This window comes from Sinohyriopsis cumingii, chromosome 18 (assembly GCF_028554795.1).
Source record: "Sinohyriopsis cumingii isolate HCF-2022 chromosome 18, ASM2855479v2, whole genome shotgun sequence".
Lineage (NCBI taxonomy): Eukaryota > Metazoa > Mollusca > Bivalvia > Unionida > Unionidae > Sinohyriopsis > Sinohyriopsis cumingii.
Genome location: NC_142978.1, coordinates 91632296 through 91659489, shown reverse-complemented (window position 1 = coordinate 91659489; position 27194 = coordinate 91632296). Strand labels below are relative to the sequence as shown.

The 27194-nt window shown below is 35.6% G+C and overlaps 1 protein-coding gene across 1 annotated transcript; it reads right to left on the bottom strand.

The window, feature by feature from the left end:
• Positions 1–12464: 12464 nt before the first annotated feature.
• Positions 12465–15042, bottom strand: LOC149777440 (uncharacterized). The gene is made up of 2 exons (XM_089942888.1): positions 14513–15042; positions 12465–12962 (listed from the first exon to the last, which is right to left on the bottom strand). The coding sequence occupies exons 1-2, from the start codon at positions 14964–14966 to the stop codon at positions 12502–12504; spliced, it is 915 nt and encodes a 304-aa protein (XP_089799014.1). The 5' UTR covers positions 14967–15042; the 3' UTR covers positions 12465–12501.
• Positions 15043–27194: the final 12152 nt, after the last annotated feature.

Here is a 27194-nt window from a genome sequence, read left to right as displayed (position 1 = left end):
GAAAGAATTTTTACGATATAGTGGCTTAGCCGATGACGTTCCAATCTGTTATTCAACATTACCAACACAGACAACAATGTATCCACCAATATGTGGTCTAGAAGTGCTTGCGGTACTTAACACCGTGTCAAAGTCATCATCGCCTCTTCATAAAGTTGTGCGTGAGTATACCTCACGTCGTTTTAAACAGGTTAATGGGTTATAATGGTAGATACGAATAGAAGATCTGCTAAAGGCAAGCCCGATGGTGACATTGATTTATCCAAATATGCAAAACAAGATGAACTCACTGATCTTTTAAATTTAGGATATTCGTCACCTCTCCATGGCGTTCTTCCAAGCCGTGTCGGTCGTGTTAAGTCAAAATACAGCGGAAATATTCATACAGGAACCAGCAGATAAGGTATTAACCGCAACAACATATTGATGGTGTCTGGAATTCGTCGAGAAAACACCTCACTTGGTAACTTAATATAACAAATAATGAATCCCACTCAATCCTTTCGGTATAATCAATCATGTGCGTGGTAGGCATCGCTGAAAGAAATTATTGACGAGCATATGACAAAACAAACAAAAAATATCGCAGACGAATCATCGTCATCAACAATATTATATACGCGGTTTCCACGCTGGTCGCCGGAGCGACGACGTTAATCGGAACATTATCAGCGACGCACGTGATACCGACCGTGGTTGGAATCGGCGTCTTTTTTGTTGTCGGTGTTGCCAGTATACTCAATATTATCGCGAAAAAAATATCTACATTTACCAGTAAAATATTTCATCAACACACGGAAATAATTTACGCTGAGACATATGCGTGTATAAATATATCATCGATACTGTCAGCGGGGTTAAACGATAGTGCAATATCAGACAATAAATTTGATGCAATTAGGGAAAATTAGTATCCTTATCACAAGAACCGGACACACTTTACGGGCAACAATGTTGTCAACGTTGCCAACTCCACATTTAGAATCCGCCGTACAGATAATAATGACCGCAGAAATAACCACACGACTGAAACAAATGATCGCTAACACAAGGCCGCCGACAACCACAGTGATATAAACGACCTCAACACAGCCGGAATTCGACATTGGTTTTCCAACTCCGATAAGAGCTCCTAATGGTCGGCCACTTGAAATCGCGCTGGCACAATTACGACTTTGTTATAGTTGGCCAAATATCAGATAAAAATCATTTGATAGATTAGAGACTAATAATTAGTTGGTATTCTTGCATAAAAGCACAAGTCATGCAGCTGTTGGGCAAGCCCCAATCTGGGATGTCGTTACCATCCCAACAGGATCATATCAAATCAAACCAATCAATGAACTTCAAGGTAGAATCAAATCCATAACAGGAAAGGAATCAAAGATCGCTATCACGGTGCACGAGCCAACGCTGAGTGCCACTGTAGAAATATCGACGCCGGATTACGCCGTTCACATATTTAAATCGTCGATCAGAACCATGCTGCGATGGCCGTTGGAAGCGCAAATTAATCCTAGACCACCACGACCACAACGATCTGATCTTTTTTTGTGATATACATACATAAATAAAAATTTCAGAGCTTAGACGGCACGTTCAATGGTCTGCTTGGGTAAAGCGACAAAAAAATTAATACGACAATGTAGTGATAACTTTGTTAGATACAGAACAACATCGGGAAAGTTCTGGAAGAGAGTAACATAAGGGAAGATGAGGCAGACTACCGGTATGTTAGAAGATGTCAAATATACCCAGAATGGCATTACGATGATGTAAAAGCGACGAAATAAGAGTTAGAGAAATTATACAAAATGGGGATTTCTAGTAAGTCGTTTATTGATAAAATAACGCAAGAACATAGAGATACACAGGGTAATCTGAGAGAGCATTTTGAGTGGTATATCACTGAATATCCGAATGATAATCTTAAACAGAAATTCGTTAATGCAGTATCATATATGAGATTGGTGAAATCTGATGCAGATACTTTCGAAATTCTATGTTAGAAATAGCAATTGGCAAGTGTCATATATATTTTTTACCCGAAGGAGAATATAAAATGCTATTTCTCGATTATTTTAAGATTACCGAGGAACAAATATCTACGTTCAAACTATCCGGGTTGGATCCAGATAAAATAAAGCAGGATCTTGAAGGTATAATTGACGAATATTTTCCGAAGATTATTGCGACATGGGAGAAGTTACGGGACCCTACAGACATTTTCCGACATTATAACGATCCAACAGGTGGTATTCGTCATGTATCGCCGGGTATTGTCAATATCACATCGACGATTTCTGTGAATCTAATCTGTGACGCAGTCGATGGTAGCTATACCGCGTCTGGGCAAGCATTAGGGCAGGCCAAACAGGGATATTTTCTGTACAATTTTTATCCAGATGTTCCGGTCATTTGATTGTGTCGGTGCCAACTAATCGTCTAACCGACCAAGATGGTAACTTATTGGACACACGTGGTGAAGAATCGACTGTTAGTTTGTATGTGCGTGACAGACCGTAACGGCACACTATGATAAAAAAATAATAACAACAAATAAATGAACAAAAAAAGGTTTGGTCGTTAATTTATTTTTGGTATTATTTTTTGCTGGGTTATTCTTCTCATTCTATGGGAATCTTAATAGATTCCAACACAAGTCGTTTTAGTTGTCTCGCACGTGCACTTACAGCCGCTAGAGTTTCATATTTTCGAGACAAATCTGGTCGTATTTTCTCAATGACGATTACCAATGGAACAAATTTAGCTATACCATATTGTTCGTGTAAATCCGTCAATGACAATTCCATTTCGTTCTAAAGTAATTTGATAAATCTATACTCAACCGCGAGTGTATATTTACCCTCTTCATGCCACAACTATATCATCTCAAAATCATCATTGATTTTTTTCAATATCGAGTTGGACCGCTAGACCATCTTCCTCCAATTATTCGATCTTAAGAGATACTGTCATTAATATTTTCCTGGTTCATTATAACAAATGGAATTTTTTTATAAATATTTTATCGAGACCAGTTGGATAAGGTGCTGTTGGATCATGTAAACATATCGTAATGAAGAAATGAAGGGTTTCCTGAGCATGTGCGAAGAAGTTTTAAAACTTACCTATGTCCATATACCCGGAACACCATGTCACATGACTATTTCGAAGCGTATGTGCATCAACCCCGTTAAAATAATCAAACAATTACAGTTATATCTAACTATCTTGGGAATCTGAGTGTACCGTTTGATGAAGCAAATGGCATCTGTGTTTTTACCTCTGCCCCGTGAAAATATTCTGGTTGGATTTGCTTGTTTGTCAAGCACGACATGATCGTAAACCACTAGATTGTTGATATCCCTGTTAAGATCCTAACGGACGGCGCTTCATCGATGTCTGTGATAAATTTAATAGCATAGTCTTCGGCTGCTGCAGATTCATTACATTCCTTAAGAACATTATATCATCATGGCACTACTAAATAAAGTTTGTCCCATTTGAGCCACATCATTATCAGGTTGAGCAACAATTGGGTTTTCCTTGACCCAGATGGACCAACTATAATAGCTTGAATGGAATTTGGTAAAACTGGATGATGCATGACCCGTGCATGCTCAAGTGTTGCTGAAAAGTCAATCACGTTTATATTGTACAGATATAATATTATTAATAATCATGAGTTTATATTGTGTTCGATGCAAGACAGTCACTAGTACACAATTTCAGAGAGCAACCACGTTGAGAAATAACACGCCGCCTCTTGCAGGTAAATGTGTAAAATGCGGCACACAAAAATATGTTTGTGTGAGCATTCCTGTTTCAAAAGCGGGTTGCGATATCGCTAAGGCACTCGGGAAAGCACCCGGAACACTGTGGGCTAAGCATCCTGGGGAAAAACATCTTCTAGGATATAATTAATGTGGTTCTGAAGAGCTCGCCTTGATATTAGACATGCCGAAAACAATAAATCAAAACCTGGCGAATTTGCGGTAAATGCAATTAATCAAGCGTGTCATATTCATGATGTCGCGTATAAAAATCCAGATCAACAACAATGACATATCATCAGTGTCAAGTAAATTCACACTCTGAATTCGATAAAAATAAACATAAGTTATTCATTCGCGAATTGGTTGATAAGATCGGCGATGAAAAGTAAAATAATGTTAGGAGCTGGCAATTAAACATCAACAATTACATAATGGAGTCGGTTTATTATAGTCCAATCATGTACTGGAGTGGTACATCGCCAATTAAAAACCTCGCCAATGCAGCAGGTGTCACACGAGCTGTAGCCGCAGATTGGTTGTCACGAGAGACCATATGGCAAATTTATCTTCCACGTCCCAAAACGAGTCAACATGAACGGTTAGATGTCAGCACACCCAACGAAGTTCATCAGGCAGATGTGTTGTTTTTACCACACGACAGGTACAAACGGCGCACATACAAATACGCGTTGACTGTCGTAGAAGTTGCAAGTAGATACAAAGAGGCTGAACCGTTATTGTCAAAAACAGCAACTAAAAGTCTCAGCAGTGTTTGAACGAATTTATGCGCGAGGACCATTGAGCTAGCCACAGTTTCTTCAGGTTGTTCACAAAGAATTTCTCGGTAAAGTAACGATGTCGTTGCAACAACAACAAGTTAACATCAGATGTGAATACACCGCGATACATCACGATCAGGCCATCGTTGAGCGATTTAATCAAACACTTGCACGGCGACTCTTTTGGATATCAATATGCCCAAGAATTACGTTCAGGACAGATCTCATGAATGGGTTGTGATACTGCCTCATGTTTTGTCCGCGTAAACCAACGAGGTCACGAGTGGAATCAACATAAAACATGTCTGTGCAATTGTGAAAAAACACATACCACGACAAAAATCACCAGATCAGCTACAACAACCAGTGTTGGGTAGTAACGACACAGTGATGTATTTATATGAGCCTGGTAAAATTGATGGTGGTTCAGCAAGAACAACTGATCCGTGTGGAGTGTAACAAACACATACAATTTTCAGCGTGGTAAGATTTACTACGCAGCCACCAATGTATGTATTAGATTCAACAGCTGATCAATGCAGATTTGTGCGTGAACAATTTACAAGTAATTCCTGAGAACACCCAGTTACCACCAGATTGGATACGACGTCACAGACGCTAGCGGCCTTCCCCACTCTCGCCAACAAAGAAAAACTCTAACAAAAGTCACACACGCTTAGGAACGAAGCTTCTGTACGTCTGTTACATTCAAGACATGTCTGAAAGACATTTGCGCGTGCGTGGGCGAGACTACTATCGATTCTGTCCAAGCTAAATTCTCGTACATCATTAGGAAAATTTGGTCACAACATTACTGTGTTACAGCAGACACAATGATTATTTTGTCGTTGTTTCAGCGTCATGACGAATTCCACATCTAGATCAAACTGTTGTAAAAATATTGTTTGTCATCTCTCACATAACCAACTAATATTTTTATACCACGTTGATAATTCCTGGTAACGTTGTTGTTGTTTGTTATGTTGTTTGTAGCTCCAACAAATTTGACTATTCAACGCCATCATCGACAATCCAGATGATGTTATCTGATATTGTTAATCGCTGAGACGAATGGATTGTTATTGCATATCCCATAGTCTAACACGACGGGTTTAACGACAATGCCTGTTGTACAGCCTCCACTGGAACCTAAGCGATATCATTAAGAACGAGTTTTTGTTTTACGCTGACACCTGCGGTGTCTACTGCCGGAATATCAACAAATATATTTTGTATGCATCTATCTTTTGGTCCATAACATAATGGAACTTGCTGAGTTGGAAATTTTACATTGTGAAGCTCACATAATTTACGCTGTGGTGAATCACGGACGTATTTTCTGCATACAACTATCATTAGGGCGCCATAAGTTCCAAAAATCTGACATTGGAGTGTCTGAAATTAAGGTACGTAATATTTCGTACTGAATTTGGTCGGGTTGTAATCTGATTAACGATTTCAATTGTCGTAGTTGTTTATCCTGCGACTGATGGTCGTACAAAACTTCTTCATAGTGGCTGATAAGGGTTAAACGATGCACCTGTGAAGCGTGTCGACACGATTCACGATATGCAGCCTGCGATACGATACATATCGATGGTCTTTCTATCTCTGAAAGGTAGGTAGTGCCCTTTCATGTATGTTGATATTCTTGGTTGTATTTCCAGTATGCAGACTATAGATAGACATATAGTGATCATATGCAATTATCACCGATGAGAAGATTTCAACAATATTTTCAAACAGACTACCTGTTGGTTGCAGTGAGTTTTATCCAACGTTTAAGGCCATTTAATGGTGGCTCCATTTGTTTTGTACAACATGAATGATTTGGAAACATTACAAATTTCGTATCTCAGGTACACTTGGAAGACATTACAATGTTATCTTCAAAACAGAAGAAATAATTTAATTTCTTCGTGCAAGGAAAATCTCATCTAGAACAAATTCGGGCATAAGAATGAGGTTGAATACCAACAAAACAAAATATCTCACATTTTATTTCCTGCAGAAGCAAAAGACTGCTGCAGCCACCGTTGCTTGTATTTGTTATTGAAGAAGGAAAACTACTGACTACACCCAGTCATATTCTCCAGTTTTCTTTTAACTTACACTGGGTGATAAACTTGAGCAGTTTGAAATCTACCCGACGTTCATTATATGCTAATTTCGTTTATTCCATCAGTGAATTCATTCACTGGTTAAATATATTTGCATAAGAAAGAGAAATTTCAAATTTGTTTCCCGTGAACAATTTAAGGAGAGACATGACAGGATTTTATCTTAAGAGAAACGTCCACCTTTATCAAAGAAAAAAGAAATGGTCATATGCCAATATTTATCTAAACTTCAATATCTGTCTCTCTTTCTTCCCGCTCCACTTTGTTATAGTTCTCTCTACTGAAATCAACATCTTTGAGAGATGTCACCTCTAGTTGTATAAGCATTAATCTGTTAAGCAGTTCTGAGAATACTCTGTTCTTTTCTTTGTATCAGTATTGTTCTGTGCTTCTTTCTAATGGGACATATACATAGCTAGCTTTGTCAGCTTGAATATGTTGGGAAACTGATCTTTGTGACTGATATGTACAATGTTCCAGAGATCACAGATAATATCTTTTGAATGCATCTGCTCCAAAATAGGACTTTTCACTAATATAAACTTCCTTCGTTAAATCAGTAGTTTACTGACTACTTTGCCAAGTTTCTTATCCGTCCCATAATGCTGTATAAGTGTATTCATTCCATCAATGCTTGTGCAGACAGCGATAATAAAATAAATATATTTACTTATTAACTGCATTTTATAACTCTTATATTTTATTCAATTTATCTTAACCATGGTATGGATAAATGTATATGGTTTTGTAGCATATGATCCTCATGGCGAATTTGATTAATTAAAAGACGAAAATTGCATTATACCTTTAAATTGTCTGTATTTTAATTAGGCTCAGTATTCTGCCCTGTGTACATTTAATTTTGAAATACCACTGAAAGGGTCATTCCGTCCATTGTTTGTCCATCAAGCATATACATCTGACTCGTATTTAACAACATTTCGGGCTCAAAGTTACTTACTGTTGCCTCCATTACCACTTTCCCAGATCCAATAATCTGGCATACTTCGTAACTTTAAAAATTATTGTCATCATCACTATCATCAGTAACTATTTGCCAAACTAAATCGTAATCAACCACGCCGGGAATCAAACATTTTGGGTTTTCTAGATAGCCAGTATTGTAAACGCGCATTTGTAAAACATTCTTCATGAATGGTTCAAACTACGCCATAGCTTTTATTCCTATGCACGTTGTTCTCGTCTAAGTTAGTTTCACAGCCATTCATGTCGTACTTTAAGAACCCAGATGTGGAACAATTGCTATCGAAAAACTTCGCCGAGCACATTTTCATATCTGGGACTTTCAACGAATTTGCGGAAGTTTTCGCGTTTAACTGTTCTGACTTAAGTACCTTACGTATCTAATCACTTTTCCGTGAAGTCTCTCTGTTGTTCTGTCAATACTTCCTGTTTGTCATGCAGAGAATAAGCTACATTTATTTCTGACTGGTAGTTATTGTTTCACCTGGAGCTAAACAAGCATTAACCACAAATGAGAATTCAAAGTAACATATTTCTTGTATCGATATGGGTATCATTTCAGCAAAAGTATCTATGCGTCCATATATCGATGAATCGTGTCTCACCTAGTGGCTAACATGGTTGATCAACCATTCGTGTGATGATTCACCTGAAAACAGCGGAGGCTGTCCGTGATCGCCACACATGATAATTGCAGTAAATTTTGTTGATATCCAATCAAGAAACTTTTCTAAAACATTTTTGCATACTGTACAAATCTCATCCCAGATAATTATTCTCGGGATATATTTCTCACCCATTCGTTTGGGGGTCCATGCATCACTTCGCAATCTAAAAAAAAAACTATGATACGTGCATGCACTGACACCACGTTGTCTCATCTCTCTGGCAAACCGGTGAGTTGGCGTTGACACAATCATGTCAGAGTTTTTAAATAAGTCTTTCGCGCGTGTTGTTTTACCATAACTACCTGAACCATTCAGATAGACCGTGCTATATCTGGTGATTGGATTGTTTACTGACGGTGATGATGAAATCTGAGATAAATTATCGTTGCGATAATAAATACCTGGTGTTTTAAAGTCGGCGGATTCAGAATATTTACGTATTTGTTCGTGTTTTATCCGCCATGAACCGCAGTTGGCGGCCCAGCCGCTAGTCTCTCTTCGAGACCGACACAGTTGGTGTCTTCTTCGATACAAGAAGGTCCATGCTACAACTACTGATATAAAAAGAATCTGTGGCATCTCTAACAACAGGTCTCTGGTCTCCTTATATCAATTTAATGACAAAGACCTTTCTGACCGCTTGCAAAGGACATGGGGAACTTGATTAGGACCACTCTGAATTTAGACTTCCCAGGAATACATTCGATCCTACTGTTTTTTGTGTAAATCAAGGTAGAGAAAACAAATTACGGGTCATGCTGATGCGATGATCACATTTACAAAGATTGTATCCAAAATTATAATTTAAGATTGATTTAAAATGATATTTACTAAAAACAGAATTTAAAATTAAAATATATTCGAAATTCTTAAACGTTAGAAGTCTTTTTTTAAATATCTCCATGCACATTCTATCTGTAAATGAAAATACATATCATTTTTCAATGGGCACGTTTTAGTTGGAGGTGCAGTATCTATTAATTTTACAATTATAGAAATGTTGGCCTCAAACTCATGCTTTCCACCTTCTTCGTATTGTCGACAAAATTTTAGTAGAAAAAAATACGACGAAATATAATGAACATGGCCCTCGCTAGGTAAATCGATGTCTTAGATTTGTTTTAACATCTGCTTATGTTCTCTACCTTCTTTATGGATTTCACTAATATTGACATATTCAGCTTGTAAAAAGCTGATCCACTGTTTTTGAAACAATCTAAGGTTTGAAGAAAAGTTTGAAACTGGCCTATACGCGCACAGATGCCATGTTCTCAGAAACGATGGGCCTTATCAACGGTTGGTCATCGACCTAGGCCACAGGTGCTCGACGCGAGCTTGATGTTGAGAGAAAAAAAAAAATCTGAAATAAAAATGATACAGGGTGACAAAAATACCTTAGATTACCCCCATGACCCGTTCTGACACAGGACCCTCTATATCATACTATATAAGAGAGAAGGTGCTAAAATATCATACTATATAAGAGAGAAGGTACTAAACTTCCAAATACTTGGTTCCACCCAAGACCCTCAGTTTCCTTCTGCTATTTCCGTATTTAAAGGCACACGAACATACTCTATGGCTTGTTTTACTCCTGAGATATTTTTTATTCATCAAGCCGTCGTTGACTTTTCTGCGTTGTACCAAACTGAAGTTACGGGCTCCGAAACCTGCGATTGTAGCGAATTTCGCCTGCGGGGAAAAGTCCGAGCTCATGTGGCAAATGGTGAAAAGAACTAAATATACCATGTTTGCGACTCTGCGATACATCCCTTCTTTAATTACAGAACAGTGGTAGATGCAAAAGTACGTTTCTACTTACCATGAACTCGATTCAACTTTTCCTTCTCCTACTCCTTATTTAGGATTTTGAATATCTTAACGTGAATCATTTCATTTTCCTGTTTCTACTCCTTATTTAGGATTTCAATATAATTAAAGTGAATCACTTCATTTTGCTGTTTCTACTCCTTATTTAGGATTTTAATATCTTAACGTGAATCACTTCATTTTCTTGTTTTCTACTCCTTGTTTGGGATTTTTAATATCTTAACGTGAATCATTTCATTTTCCTGTTTCTACTCCTTATTTAGGATTTTAATATCTTAACGTGAATCACTTCATTTTCCTGTTTTTACTCCTTATTTAGGATTTAAGTATCTTAACGTGAATCGCTTCATTTTCCTGTTTCTACTCCTTATTTAGGAATTAAATATATTAACGTGAATCACTTCATTCTTGAAACTGTATTATTATCCCATGCAAACTGGGTACATTGACAGAGATTTACTACGTTTATAATCGTCTGATAGAGGATACTATTTATTTGGGATTTTTAATATCTTAACGTGAATCACTTCATTTTCCTGTTTCTACTCCTTATTTAGGATTTAAGTATCTTAACGTGAATCATTTCATTTTCCTGTTCCTACTTCTTATTTAGGATTTTATTATCTTAACGTGAATCACTTCATTTTCTTGTTTTCTACTCCTTGTTTGGGATTTTTAATATCTTAACGTGAATCACTTCATTTTCCTGTTTCTACTCCTTATTTAGGAATTAAATATATTAACGTGAATCACTTCATTTTCATGTTTCTACTTCTTATTTGGGATTTAAGTATTTTAACGTGAATCACTTATTTTTTTTTTTGTTTCTACTATTTATTTGGGATTTTTAATATCTTAACGTGAAACACTTCATTTTCGTGTTTTCTACTTCTTATTTAGGATTTTATTATCTTAACGTGAACCACTTCATTTTAGTGTTTTCTTGACGTAAATCACTTCATTTTTCTATTTCTACTCCTTATTTAGGATTCAAGTATCTTAAATTGAATCACTTCATTTTCCTGTTTCTACTTCTTATTTAGGATTTTATTATCTTAACGTGAACCACTTCATTTTAGTGTTTTCTTGACGTGAATCACTTCATTTTTCTATTTCTACTCCTTATTTAGGATTCAAGGATCTTAAATTGATGCATTTAATTTTCCTGTTTCTATTCCTTATTTAGGAGTTTTGATATCTTACCATGAATCATTTCATTTTCTTGTTTCTACTCCTTATTTATGATTTAAACATAATTAACGTGAAACACTTCATTTTCCTGTTTCTACACATTTTTTAGGATTTAAATATATTAACGTGAAACACTTCATTTTCCTGTTTCTACTCCTTATTTAGGATTTATCAATTCTATACAGGAACATGTAAATGTCAAAAAGTATTTCACCAACATGTATAATGGATATAAGAGAATATTCACAGAAGATAGTTTAAAAGCGTTCGCATGTAGGTAAAGTTAAAGGTAAATTTGATGTTTGTGATTACACGTAATATGAGTTTTCTTGGAGAATAGAATGTAAGTCTGTATAACGTAGAAATGAGAAGGGTGACATAATACTTCTAGTATTCTTAATTTTCTTTTTAATATAAAGAAATGCTGGCATAACTGAATGATTGTTTGAATTTTACATGGAAGAAGCATCTTCCTCCTTTAATTTCTACAAAACTCATGTCTCACCTCCCCCACCCCCACCCCCTGCTTTCTGTCACAAATAATACTATGTTATGATGGTCAGTCCTTGTACTCTCGATACCCAAAGAAGGTTAAATACTGTTGTTCATGGTTGTCAATGATTATGGCATATCAATGTGCAAAACAATGTAAAAGAACAATAGATATTTGGCTCGTCATTATGTTTTCCTTTAATTTCATCTAAATGACGCAAGAACTGCCAAATTTGTAAACATATCTTGCCAAATATCGAGCATTAAATTGAGTGCAACAACATTTAAGCTATGTCTATGCAATTTTAGGAAGATAATTAAAAAGTTATCTCCACCCGATTTTTTTTAAAAATTACTGATCAATGGCGCTTGCTATGTTTTTCAAAATCATCCCTATAAGTTTCCATTAGTATCCTCTATCAGACGATTATAAACGTAGTAAATCTCTGTCAATGTACCCAGTTTGCATGGGATAATAATACAGTTTCAAGAATGGGAGGATTCAATTTTCAATCTGATGATGGTTTATTGTACAAATGGTAACTATGGGTGGTTCATTGTTCATTAATTTAAAACAACCCTCATATGTTGACAAATAAACACTGACAATGTGTTCAACGGTTTCAAATTTTAATCACACGCCAGTACCACGATTTAATTATTCATCGCTCCACAATAACATGCCGGCAAATTTCGTCAAACGATCGTCATTACCGTACACTTGTGTGCCTCTGTTCTCGATAAGTCGTACCCATACTCTCTGACCAGCTAGACAACGAAATATGGCCATATTTGAACTGTGACTATTATGTGATGTCTCGTCCCTACTGTCGCTGTCCATGCCTGCAGTTTTTGAACCGTCTATCACTATCTCTGCATGAAGTTCCTCAGTCCTTAAGCCGAGAATGCTGGCAAAGAACGAGTATGTTCCAGAAACTGGACAAAAAAAGACACCAAGAATTTTGTCATAACCCTCACCTTCGTTGTAATCCACCCTGTCAAACACTATCGTCTGCTCCCTACCTAGATGTTGGAGAAGGCGGGACAGATATGCAGAAAATGCTACTCGCCTGAGCGGACTCATTTTGTTTCCTGCAACGCGTACTTGTTTCTTGCTTTCTGCAATAAGAAACATGGCATCGGGTATAATCTTTCCTTTTTTCAACTCAGACAGAAAGTATGACATTCCACGGGACGACTTAAATAACATAAAGTTTGAGAATTATAAAATAATGGTGGAAGGATACTTGATCATACGAAAATTGCACAGTTTTAACTACGTTATACATACTTAATTTGCATTATTTGTTAGGTTTTTTATTTTTGTATTTCATTATATGATAAGGATAACTAAATTTCGGATTCGACCTTGTCCTAATTCAAGTTCTTTTTCTACCTGACCTGAATCGTTATTTTTTTAAAAATCTGTAAACATTTAATGCATAGCTAATTTCCTCTCTGAATATTGGTTAGCTATTAGGATTGTTATCTTTTTCTGAGTCAATGATATTGTGTTTACCATGTACTTCATTAAAATTTTAGAAAAAGACCTTCTAATTATAACTAAGATTTTTTCTTGTAGACATTTGGAACCTTTCAGAATGAAACTTTCTATTAGGTAATAGCTTTTTAGAAAATGTTGAATATGGCATGAGGTCAGTAGAGGACTCTATAATTTTGCATGTCTAGAAATTATTTATTCGTCCTGTAAGATCTGAGCAGAATCATTTGTATTATTTTCGTGTCCATTATTTCATTTTGGCTGGAATTTATTTATTCAAATTATTTAATTCAAGTTATTCTTCTCTGCAAATACAAAGTGCTCAAAATAACATATTTGGAAAATGAGACTTGGATTTATAGTGAAAGTTCAAATAAGGACATATTCTTTGATTATATTATTGTGATCCAGCAAAAGACTGTTGTCACATCAGCACAACACGGGCCAGCACAGGCATATTAACACTTTCACCGTTGGATTTAGTTTGGAATACCATTAAATATTATTCAAAACTTTAATCATTAGCACTTCTGTTGGTAATTCTAGGATTATTTGGGATTTTTTTGCAATGCCGTAAGTTCTTTATGAATTTCACTTTGTATTATAAGAAAATAAATTATTTGCTGAATTTTACAAAACATATTGGTTCTCGATTTTCTATTACTTATTTTAAGACCATAGAGTCGTAACAACTGTAACATCTCAACCGGTCCCGATTAGAGTGTAATCATTCCACCAGCATGCATATAATTATACAAAACGTTCGTTTACTTTATTGGAAAATAATAACTCGCTGACTAATTTTTTTCCTCTATACTGTCTGCTGAAGTGTTTTGTATAAGTGAAATAAAGGCGTCAGCCCTTTTCATTTTCAGTTTGCATTATTTACTCCGAAAACTGGTCTTCGTGTAGCATTTGGGCGGAAGATGCGGCTTCTCTTAATTTAAAGCCATACAATAATGCTGAAAACTTATGTATTGCACTTTCTTCTGTTCCTTGCAAGTGATTTACTGCCAAAAATTCAGTATGAAACACTTTAACTTCTAGGAATTGACGAGTTTAGTACCTATATTTTTAAAATGTGTTGTTAGTAGTTCAAACTTAAAACTATGTACAGTTGCCCGGTGTGTTTCCTTCTAGCATATAGAAACCAAGTAAACATTCTCACCTCGCTTGGTCTTGACAATACCAGAGGAAGGATGGATGGAACCCCAATACCTAATTACAGTCGAATTGTGTGACTCAATCTCCGGTTTGACAGCAAGAACTACATCGTGAGTTTTAGGAAGGATATATCCAGGAAGCTCAGGAAAATCTATTCGATTCTCAGTTGCATTTAACTTTCGCTCCTTCAGGTATAACTTTGAAATCCATGGCTTGGCAGTTTTTGACTGCTGTTTCAACTGTTCCACTCCAAGGAGTCGATTTTCAAAGACTTTTAGGCGCTTTTCCATAGTCTTCAGCTGTTGTCGATATTGTACATGTTCCTTTTGTATGATTTCCATTTGATCCAATAATACTTGCAATTGATGCTCTTTGAGATGCAGACCTTGTTCCACATGTTGAGTCCGAGTCAGAGTGAAAGAGCGTAAAGCAACAGCTAACAACAGTAACAAGTACATCGTTGTGCTATCCACTGAACAGTAATAGTAGCGCAATAAATTGTCTGATTAGAATTGTACACGTAGATAAGGTTTGCAGGAGCATCAAGTCTGTGAGTGTATAGGTGCAAGCCTTATCAAAACATTAACACCAATATTTAATCCTTAAACTTTAAATCAAATCTGACACGTCAACACAAATGTCAATGAAAACTAGCTAACAAACAAAAGAAACCAAGTCAGAGCAATCCGGATCAGTACGTTTATATATAAAAAGAAACTGAGAAAGAAAACTTCGTAATTGTTATGTTTGGGAATTTGGGACTTAATTTTGCTGGAAAAACATTGACTGTGTTTATAATCGACCTTTTGTGCTTATGTTTTGATTTGTCATGTTTGTATATCCTCTTTTAATACAGTCATCCAACATTCGTTCTCCATTTAACCTGAAATCCATCGGCACCAAGTGAGAAAAGGGGATCGTAGTAGTTATAATGGTGTGTTGTATAATGTTTCATGAGGTTGAGTAGATGACAACAAATGGTATCGGATTCTGGACGCATCCTCTGGGAGACGGGGATTGGGGAATGAGGGAATAGAAAGGGGCAAAAGGTACCTGTTTAGTGTGAAATATAGACTCTTCCTTGTAAGGTAAAACCGACAGTTTGTGCAAGAGTGTTCAATCTAAACAGACCGCAAAATGGTAATCATATTTGGTGTGATTGCTACGCTGACGAATAGAGAGCAATAAAGGTTTGAATCATGAATGTAGCCAACAGGAAAAGGATTTGGGGTCATATAAACACTTGAGATATTTGTGATAGCTTCTGTAAAGTTTTATATTTAAATTTTCGCGTGTGACTGAAATAAGACGATAAAGTATATGTATGCGTGGATTTACTTTAAACCAACGGCCATCAAGCGCAACTGCATCGACTCGTCATCATAGATCACCACGCTTTTTACTGCATAGCGAATCCAAACCCATGCCCACCATCTCTCCTTGATACTCATTCATACAACCAAGCATTTATCCCGCAGTCGTTATGCTAAATCTTTCTCTTATATAACTTTTGTTCGTATTGAAATTTTTCAAATCAGATTTGTTTTCCCCGCGACTGTTACTCTCCGGCGCTTTCAACTAAGAGGCAAAATAATTGGGAAAGAGTTTATCAACAATTAGCATTGTTATGTATATTTTATTTATAGCTGACCTTGTCCCAAATCAAGTTCTTTGTCTACCTGACCAGAATCATTGATTTTGTTTATTCTGGTAACAACTAATACGTAGCTAATATTTTTTCTGCCATCGTGGATTAAATATTAGGAACATTATCAACAGACGTAAACATATTTATCTTGGTTTGAGTGAAGGTCGTTGTGTTTATCATGTCCTTTATTACAATCTTAGTAACAGACTTTTTAATTACGACTAAGATTTTTCCTAAAAATAAACTTCCGGATTATTCTTTTACGTATTAGTTATTTATATTATCCTGTTTACTGGTGAACAAATTGTATTCCTACAATAACATCTCGGCAGAAATTATTGATGTTGTATTCAGATTTTGATTTTGGTGAAATTGTTTAATATTCTCTGGAAGTATAAAGTGATCTATAATATTCCTGGAAAGAGACATTCACTGGGAATTAGAATGAATTCAAACAAGGAAATCTGGAATTATATTACTGTTATTCAACAAAAGACGGTTGGCACGTGAATATGATTCAGGCCATTAGCACATTATTACATTAGAGACTACATGTCACTACAGGCAAATCAATACCTACAGCGTTGGAAATTATTTGGAATACCACTAAAGATTATTCAACTTTATTCACTGAGACTTGTGTTAGTAATTCTGAGAATATGTGGCATTTAATTCGCAATTCCGTAATTTATTTTTGTTGCATTTTCGGTTTGTATTCTAGCAAAATAAATTATTTGGTGAATTTTATAAAGCTTTTGTTGCTTCTAAGCCTTTTCTATTACCTATTACTTAGTTTAAGATCATAAAATGTGTTAGTATCAATATGCATCCAACAACAACGACAGATTGAGTTTGCTTTACGCGAGTAATGATGTAATAGGACCAAATCTGTTTACGTTTGACATTACATTCCATTGGTACTAAAAATGTCGTCTGCACAAATTGTATTGCGTTTCTGCAGTGCCAACAGATCCCGGTCTAAATTACTTTCAGATGTTTACGATGGACGATCGTATGTAAAATGCTTTCAATGTGAAGGCGCTCGTAAACTACATCTTTGACGTATTACATCCATATATCCTTAGCGCCGTTCTCGACTTCAAACAAATCAAGCGCAGACTCTTCAAGACGGTTGAATATGATAAAGAATACAAAGATGAGGACAAGTGCAAGGAACGTCATATAAAAAAAAAATTAAAAAAAATAGTCGATCGATGTACAATAAAATCAGAAAACGTAAATTTTATGAGGCAACTGGTTTGCATTTTGACGACACACATACGATTTTTGCAGGTGGTGGCGTTGCCTAACGAAACGAATGCTGATGATAATGACGATCAAGAGCCACCTAAGAAAGACCCAAAATAACATGAAATTCCAGAAGTCGTAAAAATGAATGATAAGCCAATTACCACATCCCATTATATTTACACGAGGAGTACAAAACGAACATTGTTTGCAACAGCCCTTGAATCCGTTGGAAAATGACGCAAGACGACAAGTGAGCATTTGCTACGTTTGATGAGACAATCAGAGAAATACCTGATGGCTACTTTAACGCGGAGTCACGATCAGCCATTGAAATGGACAGTATTTTCATGAGCGCTTTTATGACGTAACACCGTACCAGAACACCTTTGAAAAAGAAGCAGAAAGTCTCTTTAGGCTGTTAAAAGGCAAATTAGATGGAAATTTGCCCATATTGTGCAGAAAACAAACGAGGCATATTATCTTATTATCCGACACCACCACATGGCAGACGTATACACCAATGAGCTCGCGGTGGCATTTGCTCATCTTGAATCAAGATTTGGTGGAGTAGTCGTCATGATCAGAATGCTTACAGCAGCAAAAACAAATGACCAAGTGGCAAGATTGCTGACGTTCCAGGAGCATCAAGACACATTTTAGAAAGATTTGAAGATCATTACAATTTTTTGTTAAGAAAAAAAGGTTATATGACCTGCTACAATAAAAGGCACCAGAATTTTATTTTAGTATGGAATCAAAAATACAGCCATCTTAGCAACCAGTCGGATAATACTAAAATGAGAAAAATAGCAACAGCGTTCTACAAAATGTTTTAAGTATTCAAGAGCGTCTGGAAAAGAGGAGCCTTTGCTGAAGTTAACTATGTTGAGAAAAAGCACAAGGATGGGTTTAATGTTGAATCTGTTATAGTCTCAGAAATACCTAATGCCTGCTTGTATGAGCCAGTGCTTACTGAAGAGCAGATAAAGGAATCTGGACTATTCCCAACTGCATACATATATTTTCATCACGCGACCAATCCAAACTTGTATGAGCAGTTGATGAGCAAGCTTACCGCAGAACAGCTACCAGATGAGTCTTTCTTTTTCGATGTCACCAAAAATAATGTAGTCGCATTCTTTATGCAGATCATTCTTCAAAAATGCCAGATTCGCCCAAGTCAACAAAGTTGCCATAGTCACCAAAAGAAAATTCTACGACGCCAAGCGTGTCTATGTTGCGATATGTTCGGTCGTAAAAATCCTAGCTGTGTTTGAGGGCACTTGTTTTCGAGAAAACAAGTGTTGATCAGCATGAAATAGAAAGCAACCACAGAGACCTCAGCTCTGTTAATATTTGTGGTAGATAATATTCCGGCAGCTTGTCCACGTCTCTAGAAAAGGGACACTTCAATTCTAAAAGAAGAATCTTGTTGTTGTCGACCACTTTGCCAACAGAAATGTATATTGAATCGTTTATAGTTTGAAAGCAGATGTCGCTACCAATGACTTTATCGCATGTGGTAATCTTCGTATCTTCTGATGACTGACTCAAATAGTGCACCCCACCCACAAACATCCCAACGCTGCCACAGCAGATTTTTCACCGTGCTTTTTATAGCTATGTCTTTAGCGGTATCGAACTGGCAGATTCCAAGGACTGTAACCAACTCTGAGCCACCAATATCGGTTGACATTATTTGATACCATTCCATTCACTTCTGCTTGTCTTTATCTGCACTTGTATATATATATATATATATATATATATATATATATATATATATATATATATATATATATATATATATATATATATATATACATATATATATATATATATATATATATATATATATATATATATATATATATATATATATATATATCCAAAACGCTTTCATATACATTATTATGACAAAGACTTGCATTCCATTGTGTGCAAAACTGATATATTGCATGGCAAAAACTTGATTTTCGTTTTCAGATATATATATATATATATATATATATATATATATATATATATATATATATATATATATATATATATAACACAAAATGACTAGTGATGAGATATCATTTTTATGTAAAACTGATAACGAGGATGACGTAAATGATTAAAGTTTAGCCAGTAGTATGATGTACATGATTGACATTTAATTAGTGTTACGGTAGATTGATAGTACTGACTACAAGGAATATGTCAATCCGCGACTGACCCGAGCTCGTTCGTTTAACAAAAATCGCAAACCAGATGTGAAGCCAACTTAATGGCTCCATGCATAAACTCAAAGACAGAGGCTTCAGATTTGGTTTCTGCATAGGATATGCGATGACGGTCCTGGGTTGCCGTATGCCTTGTGACTGTATTCTCGATTTACTGTACTACCTATATTCATCCACCACCTCGACTGCATTAGGACTAACGGTACTAATAATAATGAAAAGTAGGATACAGTCTAGATATATGTGTACATAAAATGTATATGGAATCGGATCACAATTAATACTTCCAGTTCAGTACCCACGAATGTAGTTCTAATCTATTTTTAGAACATTTTATCCTCTCTCATTTTGGTGGTGATAGAAGAGTTTTATTTATGCATTTTTGGTAGGGATTTAAAGGTAACTGTTTATTCTTGATAATATGAGCTCAGGGTGTTGTTGTCTCTCTGTATTTCGGCGACAGTGCACAGTGAGTAATAAGGCCTTGGTGATGATCCGGAAGTGAAATCTGTGTTCGGTTTACATGCTGCTATGTTGACAGTCCAGTATCTCAAAAAAGAGCAGGTCAACCTTTGACGAGAACTTCATCGTGAGGTCATCTTTGAAGGTATGTTAGATTAACATATGATTTGTATTGATTGTCAAATAGTGGAAAGGTCAGTACTGAGAAACAAATGTAGAGAACATATAGTAAAATTAATTGTGTTCTATGTCCATATATGTGTCTGGCTGACCGGAACTGGTTGATAAGGGAAGTAAGATTTCAGTATATATAAAAAAATCTCCTGAGAGCTTGTACTAGCTCTAACTGAAAAATAGAATAATGTTTTATAGATGGATCTTCATTCCCATGGTGCGGAATTTGAAAAAACGCTTTAACACATGTAGATAAAAAAAATACCCCTCTCATATTGCTTTCTCTACTCTTTACACAGAACCTATCATCAAGGATATGTCTATACTGATAAATATAGGTTTGATCGGAGTCATTAAAAAATTTGAAGTTATCTAGATTTTAATATCATGGTGTTTGCACTGACTTAACATGGGAGCTGAATTAGTACCCGTGTCCTACAGAGGGCATCTCTTTCTATAAACCCATCTCCATAACAAATTAAAACAATAGCCTAGTATCTACTATCTGTGATCTTCGCTCTAGCAGTTTTATTTTCATAACCCGTTTCTCTGTGATTTTCAACTCTTCTTGAGTCTTTCCGTCTCTACGTGTCAGTTTATTGTCGAACGCAGTTGCTTTTTCATAGGTTCAATATGTTTACGATAAATTTTGTATATGTTTCTTTTATAACACTTGCCATTGATTGACCTCTGGATATATATCTTGCCTATTTTGCTGACCCAATTACAGATTGGAATGACTCAAATCTAGAAGTAGTTCACTGTAATCCATTAAAAGTAATAACTTAATAATAACTCGCTTGATTCATTGTGTAGACGTAGATAAGGTCAACTGCTCGTGATAAATTTGTATCTGTTGGCATAAAATTTAGGCCAGTTTAAATCCTTATCTTCAGAAAGACGTGTTCAAAACACTGCACTGGATTTCACGCTATGAACATCTATGTCAATAAATTCAAATCAAACAAGTCAAGAAATATCCTGTAAATTCTTTTCTTTTACATTCTTCACGGGTATATTTTCAGATTCCCAGTGTAATGCAGAATATACACATCCTTAGAAAGTGTATTCGATGGTCTCTCTTTTGTACGCAGAATAATGAGCTTCTACTAGTGGATAGCTGATCTAACTTATAGAATTTGGAACCATATGGGGATCATTTGCTGCTCTTATAACTTTGTTTTGATGCTTGAATGTTATTCATTTCCAACGTACAACCTACCGTATATGAAAATGTCAGACTTTTTTAGTATATATAGTTGTCAAAATATGCATGTATATGTTGTCAAAATATGCATGTATATTTTAATTGGTATAAATGTTGGTGACAAGCGACTATTAAGACAGAAACTTCAAGTCACTATATTTAATTATTACCCAAGAACGTGTTACTTTTTACAAAATGAAAATACATTTAGAACATTACAAAAGTATAAAATATGTTCAGCACTGCGAAATAAGACTACTTGTAAATATCTTGATATAACAGGAGTGTTTAGTCACCAAAACAACGTGCAAACAATTAAAATCTAAATTAATGCTCTCATAAAAGAAAGAATACTATATAATGAAAAAGACTATTCGGTTTTATGTGAATATTGTTTATTGGACATCTGTAATGCCTGCGCGTATTATAGTGACTAGTCCTATGTACTGCATGGTCTCCTTTGATAAATAGATGCTAACAAAGTGTTCACTCGTTCGTCATTAATTGCATAAGGTGAGTAGGTTGACTTGGATCAAAGTGCGAGTGGAAAAGACCATAGTACACAACCAGAAAGCCATAATTCATTGATGATCATTTCAAAATCAAAAGGTGAAATGGAAATTCCTCTTATGCATAAAAAGGACATATTAGTCCGAAAAATGCATTTTCACCTGTTAGTTTGAACCGTGTAAAATGGTCCACGGCATGCTAGTTTTATTTTTCTGGCCTAAAGCTGTTATCAAGGGCAAATTTTAAAACAGTTTACCCTAAAACAGATACAAAAGTTGCAAGGCTTGATGAAAAGCAATCCCAAGATTTTTATGAGGCCCACAAAAAATGTACCAGTTAAAATTTAACAGAAACCCAAAAGAACAGTAAGAGAAACTTTCCAACGATCAATACAAATTGTAAAAATTAAAATATGAAAATTAAAACCCAGCGTAACATTAAATTATACATATTCATGTTGACATATTTTTTTGCGTAGAAACGGGGGTCAATCAGTATCATATTTTACAACCTCTAATATCGTTATTTTATCTATTCGTGTCTTTTGTTCGTATGTTTTCTTGTTTTTTATATATATATATATATATATATATATATATATATATATATATATATATATATATATATATATATATATATATATAATTTCAATAAATAGAGCATATATTTGGAATATATGGATCTTAAAGCACATGTCCAGAACCCATTCTATGGAAGCATGCGTATTATCTGCATGGCTCATGGTTTGTATATTCTTATTTTAATAAGGGAATTTACTCTTACAATAAAACAAAAATGTAGTGACATGATTGTCGAAGATCAAAGAAAGGAATTATATACAGTACAGGGCCAAGTGGTGTTGCTTTAAACGGGGTAATGAAGGGAAAGAGACATTTGAAATAAATTCAAAATAATTGCAGTTGTTTCAGTTTATAAATGTAGGGAATCTTTCTATTGGTCAGAACATAACCATGTGATCATACCCAGTTGCGTTTATTTCTGAATAAACTACACCGAGAACTACTGTATAATAACTTCCATAGAGTCAAGTGCAAATTAACTAATATAAATACCGAATCGGAAGGCATACACACTGCATGCCTTTAAAAGGAAATAAAACGATGGGTTTATAGATTTATTTAGAAAATCGAATAAACCGATTTGACAGAATCAAATGACAAATCTTTGTAGTTTTTTCTGAAGATAAATAATTCAGTCTTTTAATAGATTTGAGAAAATAGCTGGAAAGCTCAAAATCGGCCAAGAAAAACGTTGGGGAGAAGTCGTACAGCATTTTCAATGCGGTTCGCTACAAATGAATTTAAAACCATACCTAATGGATACAGCGATTTACAGGATTGGGGTTCAAAGACTAACATTATGAAGCTGCTTAAAACCTTATTTTTTATGTTTCATGTTCCCTTTTTGGTTGATGGTTAGAGTTTCCCAGTCTTTACAGGTTCTTGACTATCTGATGTGTATGGATCCATTTAAGGAAGCATCAAGTAGTTTGAAACCGTGTAAAACTGACTTTATGCTATTTAGTTTGTTTCAGCTCAATAACTATTGAAGGATTTAAAGAATTGAAACTAAATTTGGCAAGAAGATTTAGATCAAGTTTAATTTTTATCATTTTCAAACAAAACTTAACAGTATTATGACCTTTATTAAGATATCATTTTTGCCATTCAGTTGCAACGTATTGACGGGGTACCCAAGATGTATGGATACATCTCTGGTTTATTTATCTTTGAAGTAGCTGTCAACCGACCGGTAACACGTTGCACGAATTTAGTAGTCATAAAATATACATATGTATGAGTGTGTGTGATAGACTGAAAAGTGACAAAACCAAAATTATTGTCATGTATCCATTCCTATTATTGTATTGTTTTGTTTTCAGATGGATCAATTACTGTCGGCATTTCGGAAGCATTGTCAGATGGAATTTACTTACGCTTTATAATTTGAAATGAACTGTAGTGAAATCCACTTTTTTTGGGGGGGGGGGGCAGTTTTAATGAATTACCAAACAGTGACCTGATGCTATGATAGTTTAAAATACTTGAAAAGACAATATGATGTCATGGAACTGGCAGCACATCTGGCTTTTTATTACCAGTTGCATGTGCTGTTAGACCTGATAAACACAATGACGCCAGACAATGTTGATCAAGGATTTCCGGTAAAGTGTTTTAGCTCATGTGACAGTCTGTTTATGTAAGCCTATGGTATTTTCATGTGTTTGGCAGCTTTGGTGTGCAGATATGTCGCCCATCACGAGTTCTTTGTCGTCAGTCAACAATTACTATTTACAACGCATTCTCAGAAATAAACTGGGTCAATTTCAACCAGCTCATGTATATAGCTTTCTGAATTTGTGGTAAGTCATGACTACCTGCTATCTTTAATAATAATAAGAAGAAGAAGAAGAAGAATATGGTTTAAACAACTTCCCAACAAAGGCTTCACACGACTGGAGCAAATGTGATACAAAGCGACAACGCACGAAGGCCATTCAGATTTGAAAAATATTGCAAATCTGCCATTATGGCTTCCATCACTCCATGTTGAACCATAATGTCAACAGTTATATTAGAGTGTCATGGTTGGTTAAATCTGACATACAATTTCTATAGGCTTCATTTTCTAATGGTGGCGGTGGGAGATTTGATAACATTACCAAAGGTAATTCTACAGTACTTTATCAAAATAACAATCAGGGTATTCATCAAGTACGGTCCAATCCCTTTTAGGAACACATAAACTACGACTTCGCCATTGAGACTTCAAGACATGAAGTATATGATCTGGGTCAAATTTAGCCTTGTGTTGATGCTCAAGAAGGAGGGGCTTCATGACTATGTAGATGTTACTGTGAAAAAAAAGAACATTTGCATATCTAAACAAAATCCAATCAACTTCCAGTGAACATTCAGGGAAGATGTGAGGCTCTTGTGCATTGAGGGATGTCTGAGTAGAGTTCAGCCCTGCTACATGTCTGTCAAATGAAGAATTAATGTGTGCGGTAGATGGATCTCTGAAATTTTGAGGACATATAATGCAATGTACAGTGCTAGTATCATCTGGCAAAATGAGGATGCAAGTGTGTGACCTATAGGTCTATTTGAAATTGGAAGAGTGTGCTTGCCGTAAGGCCAAGGCAGAACTCATAATATTTTCGAGGAACTAGATGCGTTAGCAATTGTATCTATATTAATGATCGAGCTTAGTACATCAAACATATTCCAAGTATCCCACTACATTTTGATGTTAGTAATAGTACATGTACCTCACTCTGGACTAGATCTTAACTTATATTTATAAAATGACTTATCTAACATTCACATCCTATGCATAGCATGTATGACCTAATCCACAACTGTGAGCCTCGTAGCTAAGTCTCTGAAGTCAATAATTAACACGGACACAACGCTAGAGACAAAGGAACTCAAAGAGGAAAATTTGGAAGGGAATTTAAACGTGTAATCACAAGCATTCCTGTTTTACAAACTCGATATTATTTTTGGGTACATGTTTAAATTTGTATCTGAATGAAGATTGAGGCATTTATGGACATTACATGCACAAGTGTGGGCAGAGACGCGAACTGCAGAACATTATCTTTTCGTTCCAAAAGCCGGATAAATAAAAGTAGTGATATGTGACACCTTCGGGACAATGCGACTTAACATTAAAAATGGCGGAAAACAATTGTAGGAATAATGGAAATTTAAAATGGGATGACAGTTGGGGACAATGGGAATTTAACATGGGTGACGTAACGGCACTGGATACATAGGGAAAATGGCAACAGTTTTACAATTGGCTAACCTCAATCAGGCGATGAATTAATAACAGTGTTAGAGAAGAACCTCAATACCCGCTACTATATGTAGTAATGGAAAATGCTATGTAAACTGTTTATGGGGACAAAAGAGTTTATAGTGACAGAAGGGTTTTATAGGGACAAAAGGTTTTATAGGGGCGGAAGGGTTTTATAGGGACAAAAGGGTTTATAAGGATGAAAGGATTTATCGGGAAAACATACACAAGAAAACAAACAAATACTTATACAACACAAGGATTAAAGTTGTTGTGGGGCAATAGTGAAAGAGTATAGGTTTTCTAGGCAAGTCAGTTGCCCTGAAATGGGCCGTTTCGCGTACTTCTCTTGTGTGGAAATCCCATGGAAAAAAAACACCTGCTATATATTTATAGCCTCAACTTGTGGAAAACTCCTATGGAAAAACTCTGGTATACATTTATAGCCTCAACTTGTTGGGAAATCCTATGGAAAAACTCTAGCTATATTTATAGCCTGAACACGTACCAGTGTTACAAGTGGCTGACTTCATATGTACACACTCATTTAGATCGTATAATTTATTTATCGATTATTTTAGTAGTTTCAAATTTATGTTTAATATACCAGGTAGATTTCTCTATAGAGTGTACAATTATCGATTTTTACCTTGTGAATCTCAGCACGTGACCATATGTGCGAAATCCTGCGTATTAATAATAGCGGATAGGTATTTTTAGAGGCTTGACACGTGATAGCGGGGATGTATAAACTGTGAGTAGAATTTAGATTCCGGCAATTTCTGCAATTCATTGTAGCTTGAAAAGAATTACGTTACGTTATTGTAATATAGGAAAACTTTGTATATCTGTTGACTTATTGATCTGTAATTAAATCGTTGTTGTATGAATAATAATTAGTGATTCTGCGCACACCATGGAATCTCATACAGCTTAATTAGCTCGACAACGGGTATATGCAATTAAGAAGTATCCGAGAGTCCATGATTCTGTAAAACAGCAGCTTCAACAACGCCATGATACTCATGCAGAATTTAAAGAGGGTATAGAACAGTTATTTAAACCAGTCACATATGCTACTACAGATCTTCTTCCGTCGTTGGAACAAACCGCTAAGTCAACCAAAAAAATATGAAAAAGAACTATAAAAAAAGATTCTCCGAGAACTTTCACCTGAACCACAATTACGGCAAGAAATACAGCAAGCAATAGAGACTATCGATCAAGCCCGTGCTGAGATTGGTGATACAACAGAACCAGAGCCAGAACCTGTATAAAAAAAAACTATCTGCCAAATTTACCAAAGAAGATTTTACAAAACTTCTAGAGAATCCCATAGCGGTTGTAGCAGCAGAATATCCATCTCGTAGTGAACTATTAG